Genomic DNA, 12,402 nt, shown 5'->3' with positions numbered 1-12,402 from the left:
TGAGATCAGTATGTCTTCTTCTAGTTTTCAGAATACAAAAAAAAAAGTATGACCTGTAAGCCAAGTTTCCCTCTGGGATTTGGCTTGCACAACAATTAACATTGGCTGTGGTCATAATATGATGGTGACTGACAGTTAACTGCCAAGTATTGTATGAAATGTAAACCAGGCAGCCTGACCATGATTAGTAATGGCCTTGCCCTGAGGAATGAGTCAGCAGATGGCTGTCACTTCTTTTGTTTAGTTGAAACAAGCACAGTGTGTGTACATGTTCTCTCTCTCTGCACGGAACAGGGCCCCGTGTATCAACTTATGTAGCTTCCAGTACATGCAAATGCTCCACATTGCGAGCCTGACTGACAATCTGAAATTGGTTGTCAGCGTAATTCTTAGCTCACTGAGGATTATTTAACAAATGTTGTCCAGTTGTGGAATCATGTCTGATGTTGGACACTGTGTTTTGAGTTTCGCATACATGGGCTGTTCGGTCTGTACCTTGCCCGTTGAGAACAGTGGCTGGGACATCCAGTTTAATATGATCCGCCAGTCTTTGGGACGTATGGCCTACAAACCTAGCGTCACACTGGCACTGAAATTCATATAGCACACTACTCATTTGTGTTATAGGCAGAATAACTTCTTGGCTTGAAGGCAGCATGTTGTTAGTAGCAAATGCCACTCATGTTGCTACTGTATAGTAGCAGCATGAAGCAGCTAGCTTCACCTGTTGCTCAAATTTTTGAGATACCTTGCACTTCCCAAGTAATCTGAGGTTGACTGGGCACTTTTCAGGGCTGAAAGTGATGGCCTTAGGCACGTTCATAAGTTTGCATGATATACAGTATGAAATGAATTCATCAGGGTAGCCATTATCCTGCAGAATGCCTTTGATGTGCCCTATTTCAGCATCAAGCTTGCATGGTGTGCAAATGGCTCAGGCCCTATGTACAAGGCTGCCGATAAGACCAATCTTATAGCGTGTGGAACTGTAAGAATCCCAGCGCCTATATTAACTGGTGAAGGTAGGCTTGCGGTAGATCGTGGTAGGGACCCCCTGGCAGATTTCTCAACTAGTACGTCACGGAAGGGGAGTTCATTGGACTGCTCCATTTCAAAGGTGAATTTGAACGTGGAATGGAGCCCATTAAGACATGTAAGGAAACTGACAATTAATTTAAGATTATAAATAAAAACAGTAAATGCTGGAAAAACTCAGCAGGTCTGGCAATATCTGTGGAGAGAGAAACAGAGATAACATTCCAAGTCTGTATGACTCTTCTTCAGTTTGTCATTTGGGCTTGCAATGTGGCACATTTGTGTGCACTGGAAGCAACACACAGTAAATACAACAGGGCCCTGTTCTTTGCAGACAGAAAGAACACACATTGCTCCAGTTTCAGCTAAACAAAATAAATGACAGCCGTAATCATAGAGTCATAGAGGTCTACAGCACAGAAAAAGGCCCTTCGGCCCATCGAGTTTGTGCTGGGCAAACAAGTACCTATTTTAATCCCATTTTTCAGCAATAGGCCTATAGCCTTGTATGTCATGGCATCACAAGTGCACATCCAAATACTTATTAAATGTTAGGAAGGTTTCTGCCTCTACCACCCTTTCAGGCAGTGAGTTCCAGATTCCCACTGTCCTCTGGGTGAAAAAATTCTTCCTCACATCCCCTCTAAACCTCCTGCCCCTTACCTTAAATCTATGCCCCCTGGTTATTGACCCCTCCACCAAGGGGAAAAGTTCCTTCCTGTCTACCCTATTTATGTCCTTCGTAATTTTATACACCTCAATCATGTCCCCCCTCCAATCTCCTCTGCTCCAGGGAAAATAACCCCAGTCTATCCAATCTCTCCTCATAACTAAAACTTTCCAGCCCAGGCAACATCCTGGTAAATCTCTTCTGCATTCTCTCTAGTGCAATCACATCCTTCCTATAATGCATATTCCAGAACTGCATGCAATACTCTAGCTGTGGCCTAACCTTCATTTTATACAGTTCCAGCATAACCTCCCTGCTCTTATATTCTATGCCTTGGCTAATAAAGGCAAGTATCCCTGGGAATGAGTCAGCCCTTGTCCAATCAGGGTGAAGCTGCCTGGTTGAAATGTCAAACAATGCTTGGCATCAATTGGTGCATTCACCATGGCAATGCCTTGACCAATCAGAGTCCACTTGCCAACCAATTAGCATCCTCTTCTCATACAGTATAAATTGTTGTTTTTCTCTTATATTGGTAGTGTCCTGATGAGTGCAAGATGAAAAACTTTGACATGTCTCTTTTTTCAGCAATATAACATAACAGAAGATAAATTAAAGGTAACAGAGATGTGATTTCTGAGACCTATGTTGAACACAACTAATGAGGAAGTTTTGAGCAAAGCAGGCACACAAGAACTTATGCAGGTGATCACCAAAAGACAATTCTTTGGATACATATCTGTAAGAGAGAAACTAGTAGTGACTGGTAAAATTATGATTAGCAGAACAAGAGGGAACTAAAGGAAGAAATATACTGATAGCTAAAGAAGCAGAGCAGGTAATATATTTGAGAACAACACCAAGACACCAGCTGCTATCATGGGTGGTGAAAGTTGGAGGGCCACGTTTTAAGTGGTAAGAACAACAATATAACACAATGGGAATCTGTAAAAGAACATATAAATTGCTGCGTGCCATTGCTCCATGGAATTTCTGCATTGAGCAGCCCAATTGGGACCAAACCCAACCTCTGCCAGGTGACAAGCTGGAATGTCAGGGCCTGTTTGGATAGAGAAGACAAGCGTGAGGAAGTGGAGCATGCAGGAGCAGCCCATACAAAAAAAAAATCCCTCACTGCAGTGTAATGGCATGGAGAGACTTCCCAAGAGGTGGCTCAATTTATGAGGCAGGGGTTCCCCAGGCAGCCTTCTACTCAATGAGCACCAGATTTAATGCAAAGTTACTTAAAATATATACAATTCAGGAGTACATTTTCTAGATTGGTTCCTTTTTTCTTGTGCACCCCATAAGCAAAAGAGCTCTGAAATGGTCTTAGTATGTTTTTTTAATGGAAATATAGGAATATATCTATATTCCTATAAAATGCACGGTGCAGCCTTGATTGCCTGGACTCTGGAGGGCGCTCCTATCCCCGGGTTTGCTGTGACCTGTTTGTGGCGGGTTAGTAAAATCCTGCTGACGCTTCGTCCTGTTCGCTGTTCGTTCCCGGAGATGGTGACTGACAGCTGTCCGCCGCTGGCTGTGTGTGCTCAGCTTATCCCTCTCCTCTGTAAGTGCCCTTCCTGCTGCAGGTAGTTGAACAGATTGACAGGCTGAACCGAAACCGCCTGGCGCTCCTTTGGTTTGTAAAACATGAGGAGGATGAAATGCATGGCTGTAGTTTTAGCGAGTCACTGTGGTTTAGACCATGTGTTGGCCCCGGACTCGCGATCCAAGAATGTGCCGGTAGCTGGCGGGGCCTGAAACCAGGAGCAGACCTAGAGTTTGGGGCTTGTGCATTTCCTACCCATTCCCAAGACAGGGCCTGAACCAAGGCGGTGTAAATAGCTGGTCAGGGCTGGACGGCTGCATGTTCTCTGGGTCCAGTTTGTGCGTTTTGGTCGCCTGCTGACTGCACACAGTCCAGTGCTGCTCAAAATCTCCAATACCCAGTATTAGAAGCGCTCCCTCCCACGATGCGGTTTCTGCTACCAACTTTTGTGTTCTTCAATTAAAGGAGAAGTGCTCCGAGCATTTTTGTTCAGCCGATTAAAACTGTATTTTTGTAAAATTTAGTATTTAGATTTCAAGCTTTAACAATAACTTAAGCTGCACTATCTGGCTACTTTATAAACTTACTCTAGTCTTTTATCCATGTCATTTTTACAGCAATTGCATTTCAAAGTCAGTAATTTATATTAAGTGCGGTGAGACATCTAAGATACTTGATATTCCTCTGTATAAATACAAGCGGTTTTAGTAATAATTCAAAAAGCTAATTTTCCGGCTACGCCGCTCCAGCATTAAGAAAAATCTTGGGAGTTTTGTATACATTATAAACTCCCCAATTGCAGTCAACCCGGGGATTTTTGCCACTTGAGAATCTCACTCTGCCCCTAATTGACTCAAATTGTTAATACACCAACACGACAGACAAAAACGTTGTGTTCGAAAGCAGGGAAACGTAACCTTTTTGTTTCCCAGGCGTTCGTCCCGTGTTATAAAAAATCCAATGACCCCCTCCCCCACTGTTCATAAAGCAAGTTTTTTTTAAAGTTAGTTATACAATGAATTATGTATTTATTTTTGTTTTATTTAAACTTAACTGCTATCCTCCAGTCTTTCCTTGTGCTGAAATTATCTCTTCTCTACACTCTGATCAGAGACATCTTATACAAATAATTTGTAAATTGGAAAGATAATTACATCTTAAACAAGCTTTTTAAAAAAATGCATTTACTGTTAGTATGATACTGGATACAATTATAATTCTCAGAACAGTAGATAGTAACTCAATTGCAACTTTTCCACTCTTGTAAGAACTGCAAAATCACAATGTACATATACAATAGTTGCATTAATGTTTTAATTAAATACAGTGCAGTTGCCCAGCAACTGTAACAAGCTCTGCCTTGACTAGTACTTTTCCACTCTAATAGGACATGCATATACCAACTCCAAAGACAAATAAACTCTGCCAAATTTTGGGCTTTCATGCAACAGCCTTTACCAACCAAAAAAGAGCTATGCAGCTTAATCCCACTTTACAGTTCTTGGTCCATAGCTCCAATGGTTTTAGCACTTTAAGTGCATATCCAAACATGTTTTAAATACCATGAGGGTTTCTGACTACCACCTTTTTCTGGAATGTGTTCCAGACACTATCCCCCTCCCCAAACCACCCCCATCTTCCTCCTCAACTCGCCTCTAACCCTTCTGCCAATTACTTTAAATCTTTGCCCCTGGGTTATTGACCTCTTTCCTAAAGGAAATATGTCTTTCCTATCTACTCTATCTAGGCCCCATATAATTTTGTGCACTTCAATTAAATCTCCCCTCAGCCTTCTCTGTTTCAAAGATAATAACCCTAGCCTATGTAATCTTTTGTCTTGGCTAAAATCCTCAATTTCTGGCAGCATCCTCTTAAATCTCCTCTGTGCCGTCTCTCGTGTGATCACATCCTATAATGCAATAACCAGAACTTAGAAACCCCCAAAATTCAAGACATAATGCAAGTTAAAAAAAATCAATGTGTAGAGAAGGGACAGGGGCTGTGAGCAGAGTGAAACCACGTGGATGGTTTGGAACTAAGGAGAAATCACAAGCACAAAGAAACGTGGATTAATGGTGAATTTTGCCAACAGATTTGCCATACAATTATGTCATTGGGGAAACAAGAGATGAAGCTTTAAGTCACAATCTTTCTGTCTGTCTGTCTCTTTTTCCTTGGCACTGATTCTCAGCTGTTAAGTGGGTAAAGACTTAGAATCTTATCTCCTTGTCCTGCTCATTCTACTTATTTACTTGTCCTTACTCGGGTGTCTGTCTTCACACACTATACAAACAACAAAACCACTGCTGCTGCCTCACACACTGACCAGTTTCCTTTTTTTCCTCTCTCTCTCCCCACACTTCTGTGAAAATCTGTGACATCACAAAGAGACTCTCATTGGATGGCATCCCTTGATTGACAAGGGATCTCAGCCATTACTTGTCTCAACTCTAATTCCCATTGCCTAGTAACACCTTTTTCTTCTTCATATCCTCTGGTTATTTTTGGCAGACCCCTTGAAACCTGGATCATGAAATCCCAGTTGAGAACCCCTGTTCTAAAGCACTTAACTGGGTTTGTGCTTCATAGGAACAGTCCAATTATGATGAATTTGCATGATGGATTTCCTACAGTTTAACAGGATAGCTCAATCGTTACTATCAGATCAGCCATGATCTTATTAAATGGCGGGGAGCAGGCTCAAGGGGCTGAATGGCCTACTCCTGCTCCTTGTTCGTATGTATGTTAGTATGTTCAATCTTCTCAACTTTATTAGGTGGGATGACAGTTTCCTGGGATGGCGGTCTCCTCTACATTGGAGAGACCAAACGCAAACTGGGCGACCATTTTGCGGAACACCTGCGGTCTGTCTGCAAGAAAGACCCAAACCTCCCTGTCGCTTGCCATTTTAACACTCCACCCTGTTCTCTTGCCAACATGTCTGTCCTTGGCTTGCTGCATTGTTCCAGTGAAGCCCAACGCAAACTGGAGGAACAGCACCTCATCTTCCGACTAGGCACTTTACAGCCCTCTGGGCTGAATATTGAATTCAACAACTTTAGATCTTAAACTCCCCCTCCCCCCATCCCCACCCCGTTTCTTTTCCCCCCCCACCCGTTTTTTTTCAATAATTTATATAGATTCTTCTTTCCCCACCTATTTCCATTATTTTTAAATCTAAAACTAAAACCTTTAGTCTTTCCACCCCACCCCCACTAGAGCTGTACTTTGAATATCCTGTTTTCCATTCTTAATTAGCACTTTTCTCAGACAAAGACCACCACCTTCAACACCTCTTTGACCCTTTTGTCTGTGAGATCTTTTGATTATCTGCTCACACCACACCCTCAATGTGTCTCTTTCCCCCCCCCCCCCCCCCCACCCACCTTAAACCAATTTATATTTCTCCCTTGTTGAAACTATGCTGCAGTTCTGCCGAAGGGCCATGAAGGCTCGAAACGTTAACTGATTTCTTCTCCGCCGATGCTGCCAGACTTGCTGAGTTTTTCCAGGTAATTCTGTTTTTGTTTTGGATTTCCAGCATCCGCAGTAGCTTTTAGCTTTTTGTTTTTATCTGACAGTTTTATGTCTGATTGAAATGTCAGTATGCTTTTCTAGCACTTTCATAGTGAGTTTGCAAAAATATAAATCTCCCTATAATATATATATATATATATAAAGACATGTGTATATCTACCCTAGATTGTGTTGTACCCATCAGATGTATCCAGAATGATGGTATAATATGCTGGCTGTAGCCTGAGAAGGGATTGACACAGTGGGCCATATTTTACTGTAGAAGAGCATTTGATAGTGACTACTATTAATTAAACTTTCCCTGCACTCTTCTGCTTAAAATAATTTTGCCCAAAAAGTTGCTGAACGTGCAAACTGATAATGGAGATCTGAGTGAACAGGTTTCTCCATAACCAATGTGATTTAACAATTAGGAAATAAACACAGCCAGGACAGAGAAGAAGGTGAATTAAAGGGGGTGAACTCAATGTTAAATCAGGTACAGGAAGAGAAGCAAACAAAGAGAAAGAGATAAAATAGAGAGGAAAAGTATGAGAAGAGTAACTTTAAACATCTCCCCAAAACATCCAAAACCTGAAGGATATATACTAGTTAACTTTCAGTGCCAGAGATTGCAGTAATTGATACTGTTCACACCATTAAATGTGTACTTGTGCTTGTAATTATGAGCCCTAAATATCTGCAACAGATTTAGTTTGTCCTTACCACATAAATACAGCAACTTCACAACATTCAAGGCTCATCAGTGGTGAGGCAGACAGCAAAATGGTGTTTACGTGGAGGTAATGGTGGAGCGGCACAACCTTGAGTGTTTGTATTTAACTGTGCTTTTGTCTTTAACATGACATTGCTTTAGCATTTTGCATAAATAACAAGAAGTGCTGTTAATAGCCTGAATTTGTTGTTGAAGTTATTACCTCATGATCAATCGATCAATGATATTTGGGGTTTGGGAGGAGTAGTGAATGAGCACCAAGCAAGAATTAGGAAACAAGAGATAATAACACATAAATCAAGGAAAATTTGACAAATCTTTAAAATGTGGAGATATGTAGAAAATTGGAAAGATTGAGAAGAGAATAGCAAGGCTATCGTGGCTGAATGATAGCTCAATGAGGATGATGTGGGGAGAGCCGTTTATTGTTGTTGGAAAAATAGAGGGTGCAAGTTAGAATATAGGGTTGGAGGAGTTGCAGAGTGAGAGTGTGGCAAGGATGTAGAGAGAAATGTAAGTGAGGGAAGGGTTTTTGAAATCAATGCATTGATGAATGGGGAGCCAATAAGGATAGGTCTGATAGTTAAGTGTAATTTGGTATGGTGTTTACATGAGTTGGAGCTTACGTAGGTGGTATTCGAGAGGAAGATATGTTGGAGATGCAGAGCCTGGAGATTAGAAGTGCGTCACTAACGGTGGAAGTGAGTTCTGGTTGAAATTGAATGCTTGCTTAGGAAATACTTGATGGATGGCTGACGGATATGATGTGTAGTTTGAAACACTGCTTAGAATTAACAAGACACTTGATTAAGCACTATTTCATTCAATCTGTGCAGGCAGACATGTAGGGGAAACTAAATCAACAGCTAGGCTGCGGAGTTTCTATTGAGAGATGATCAGGATGGCTTTGACAACAATTTGCATTTATATAGGCCGGAAGTTTCTGGCCTTGTTGATGTCAGGCGGTGGGAGGGGAATGACAAAATGGCAAGAAGGCCAAAAATCGGTTTTACGCCGTCGTGAATCCAGGTGGCGATCATCTGCTACACCCATCAACAGCGGGCCGCCTTTCCCACAGTCGAATGTTAGGAAGGTTGTTTTAATACATTTGCATCTTATTATAAGCCCTGCTCGCGGGAATCATTCCCCCACGTCAAATTTACCACCATGCCGGTGTGAATTCAGAACGGTGTGTTTCACGACCACCTTTAAAAGGTGGCGACCTGAACTTTGAGGGGAACTTGGAGGTGAGTGCGCACAACCTTGAGCATTGCCCATAGGACATCAGGAAAGAGGCGCTGCACATTCATGGGGGCACAGGCAAGTCGCTTTTTCCCTCTGGCTTTCAGTGTGGTGCCGGGGCAAGGGCTCCAGTGCGGGTCAGACCAGAGGTTGCGGGGCAAGGCAGCACAGACATACTGAAGGAACGACTCAAGCACATGATGGGCAGCGGGGTTGAGGGAAGCAGCCACGCACTTGGAAAAGCTTGTCAAAAGTGAGCACTCTTCCGCAGCTGAGGCCATTCAGTAGCTGCTCCATTGACGTACTTGGAGTCGGGTCTCTGAAGCATTCATGCCCATTCAAGCAACACAAAAGCATGAAAGTGCTACCAAATGCTCCAGAACGTTTTACCCCTCAGGCACAGACTGCAAATTAATGTGCGTTTTAGGGGGCAGCAGAACATTGGGCCGACTGGGCAAGTTGTACAATCCCTTTGCGAAAAGTGGCCATGGCGCAGTCACTGGTGGAGGTGCTCAGAGCCCCATGCAATGTTTTTATTAAGGTTTGGACCAGTTCCATTATGGTTCAAGCTAACAGTGCAGCCTTGTAGTGTGGGTTAGGAGAATGCCTGTGCCTGAGCTGAGAGCTCAACAGGCAGTCCAGTGGCTGAAGCTGCTGCCAATCGGTCAAGTGAAGTGGGGCGGGTTTTCTTACACACTACACACTTGCTCATCCAAGTGGTGGCCAGCACCTTCCTGTGTGCGTGAAGGAGCCTTTACACTTAATCAAGAGAGGTTCTTAGTACACCTATGCTAACCCACATGTGTCTCTGTTTGATCCTACAGGAGGAGAACATCAGGATCATGGAGCCTGGTGACTTACCGGTATGCCTTATTGCTTACAGAGACAAGAGAAGTAGAAGAAGAATGCGGCGGAGGCGCCAGGCTCGGCAAAGGGAGGAGCACCTCCCTCAAGATGAAGGGGTGGTAAGGCCTGCTCTGCATGCGAGCCGTCGGTTGCAGGCACCTTGCTAGACCCAGGGTCTATATTCCTGCAGATGACTGAGAACCAGTGTCGCCGAAGATTGCACATGTCTAGGGAACCTGTCAGTCGCATATGCCACCTGCTGCAGGATTTGGCGCCATGGGGACATAAGGGCATCCACCGTCAGTGGCCCTGAAAGTGACAGTGGAGCTCAATTTTTACGCCAGTGGTCCCTTCCAGGTCTTCACAGGTGACCTGTGCGGGATTTTGCAAGACTCCTTGCACAACTGTATCCAGGAGGTCACGGATGCCATCTTCGCGAAGGCACAGAACTTTATGCATTTTGCCCGGGATCAGGAAAGCCAGGAAGCAAGACCGCTGGGATTTGTGCGAATTTTAAGTTTTCCACAAATGCAGAATGCCTTCGACTGCCCTCCTGTAGCGCTTAGATCTCCGTGGCAACAAGCAGTCAACTACGTCAACCACAAGGGCTTCCACTCACTGAATGTTCAGCTGACGTGCGACTACCACAAACACATCCTGCAGGCCAACACACGACTCCCAGGGAGCGTCCACAACTCCTACATCCTTAGCAGGTCTCAGATCCCTGATATCTTCCACGGTCCAGAGAGGCTGCAGGGTTGGCTCCTCGGGGGCAATGGCTACCCACAGAGGACGTGGCTGATGTTGCCTGTGTGGCGGCCTCAGACTGCAGCAGAGCGACAGTAAAGTGAGGCTCATGCCGCAACCCTGACTTTGGTGGAGCAAACGTAGGCATTTTGAAAATGAGATTCCGGTAGCTCGACTGGTCCGGTGGAGTAATGCTATACTGTTCCCAGAGGGTGTCAGGCATCATCGTCGCTTGCCTCGTGCTCCACAACCTCGCGCTGCAAAGTGGGGAAGCACCTGGCTGAGGGGGAGATGGAGGAGCTGCTGTGGAGCTGGAGCTGCTGGGGTTACAGGAAGAGGGATTCGGATGGGCCTGACACTCGCAGAGTCACCTGGATGGATGACCCTGGAGTGTGAAGCAGCTGATCCTCCTCCCTAAGGGTGCCTAAAGGCCCCTGGCTGACTCCTTGTGGAGCAGGGGAATCTGGAATGAGAGCGAGCTGCTTCGTACCCCCCTCATGTTGACACTGTTGGAGGCCAACTATGGTGTCAGCGATGGAGTTCATCCTGCGCTGCATTGATGTCCTGGACCAAGGTCCCTATGGCAGCCACCTCCTACCAGCGTTGACCTCAGTGTGTTGGCATACCAGTGTTATCACCTCAGACTGAATGTGGACGGACTCCTCCATTGTTCCTTGGAATCTGAGGAGTGCAGCGGACATCCTTTCCTGATGTTCCCGAGCTTGCCTTTGCAGCTGCAGCAACTGAGGTATGACCGAGCCCAGAGGCTCATCACCTGACTTGGACTCAACAGATTTCTGGCCTCTAGCAGTCCTCTGAGTGCCTGAAACCTGGGAAGTCCCTGCCACTGCCTGCTGTGGATCAGACAGTAGGATGTGCTCACCAGATTCTGATCCCAAGGCTACTCTAGAACTAGGTCCCACCGAGGTGTGTGTCTCTGCGCTGATGGAGGATATGGGTGAGCGCTGTGACGGGTCTTCAATTAAGGTGTCATCAGATTCTTCTGAGGTGTCTTCGGGGCTTGAGCCGAGAACCTGGGTCGTGGACACCTCTTGGCTGCTTCCCAAATGTGCCTGCGAAAGCAAGGAGAGATAATTAGAGCATGGCAGGGGACTGCTGAACAGGGGAGCTGACTCACAGCATGGTTGATGGATGTTGCACTGCTGGATCGTCACTTGCTGGCCGCACTGCTGGATCGTCACTTGGTTGCCGACCTCACTGTTAGCACAGGAAAGGCCCAGGTCGTCGCTGGTCAGCTGGATGACTGTTTTCAAAGTCTATGAGGACCTTAATTTCAGGCATTCCTCCATCAGTTTGTGACCTCTCCCTTTTGTTGTGTGCGAACTTCTCCTGCATGAATAGAGATGGAGAGAGTGTAAGCAGGATGCCTGCCAAGCCAAATGATGAGGATGCTTGGCATGTGTGGGTGGTGAGTGGTGCCATGGACAGGATGAGGACATGATTGAAGAGGAGATGAAGGTGTGTGTGAGAGAGTGATTGGTGATGTCCCTTGAATTGGCAGTGAGTAAGATCCCTATGGATGTGTGGGCTTGCGTGTATGAGTTCAGAGTGATGAGAAGAGTGACTTACCCTGGTGGAACGGAGGAGATGATTTATCCTCTTGTGGCACTGGGTGACTGTCCTCTTTTGCAAGGCGTTGGCGCTGACCAGCATTGCCACTGCCTCCCATACTGGATTGGTGACCTTGCTTGCTGGTCTTCACCCAGAGTGGGGCTAGAGGACTTCAGGGTGGGCCTCCACAGTGTCAGTAGGTGCCTGAGGGAGATGACTGTAAATTTGGGGGCAGCATGTTTCCTCCCTTTGGCAGCCATGACTTTCCAGCAGCTCCCGATGCCTTTAAATATGGCGCCCAGATTACTGAAGGCCTGAGGTGTGACGGCGGGGCGGGCGAATCAGAGGTTCCCCCTCAACGACCCGTAGTGTTTCCCGGGAATGCATAATCAATGAGGTGGGATGCGCCAGGAATGGGACGATAGGGCTTGAAAAGTCGCTATTGCAGCCGGCGGGTAAAATGTGTTTTCCTGTCTGCTACCACAC

General features: G+C 45.4%; 1 protein-coding gene across 2 annotated transcripts in view; it reads left to right on the top strand.

Moving 5' to 3' along the window:
* Positions 1–3,147: 3,147 nt before the first annotated feature.
* Positions 3,148–12,402, top strand: part of b3glcta (beta 3-glucosyltransferase a) — a 233,346-nt gene continuing 224,091 nt past the window's right edge. For both annotated transcript variants that reach the window (XM_078545355.1, XM_078545354.1), the window contains exon 1: positions 3,148–3,275. In XM_078545355.1, coding sequence (XP_078401481.1) covers positions 3,218–3,275 — 58 coding nt within the window. In that variant the 5' untranslated portion in view covers positions 3,148–3,217. The remainder of the gene's footprint in view (positions 3,276–12,402) is intronic.

This window comes from Cetorhinus maximus, chromosome 7 (genome assembly GCF_964194155.1).
Source record: "Cetorhinus maximus chromosome 7, sCetMax3.hap1.1, whole genome shotgun sequence".
Classification (NCBI taxonomy): Eukaryota; Metazoa; Chordata; class Chondrichthyes; order Lamniformes; family Cetorhinidae; genus Cetorhinus; species Cetorhinus maximus.
This window is presented reverse-complemented; position numbering and strand designations above follow the sequence as displayed.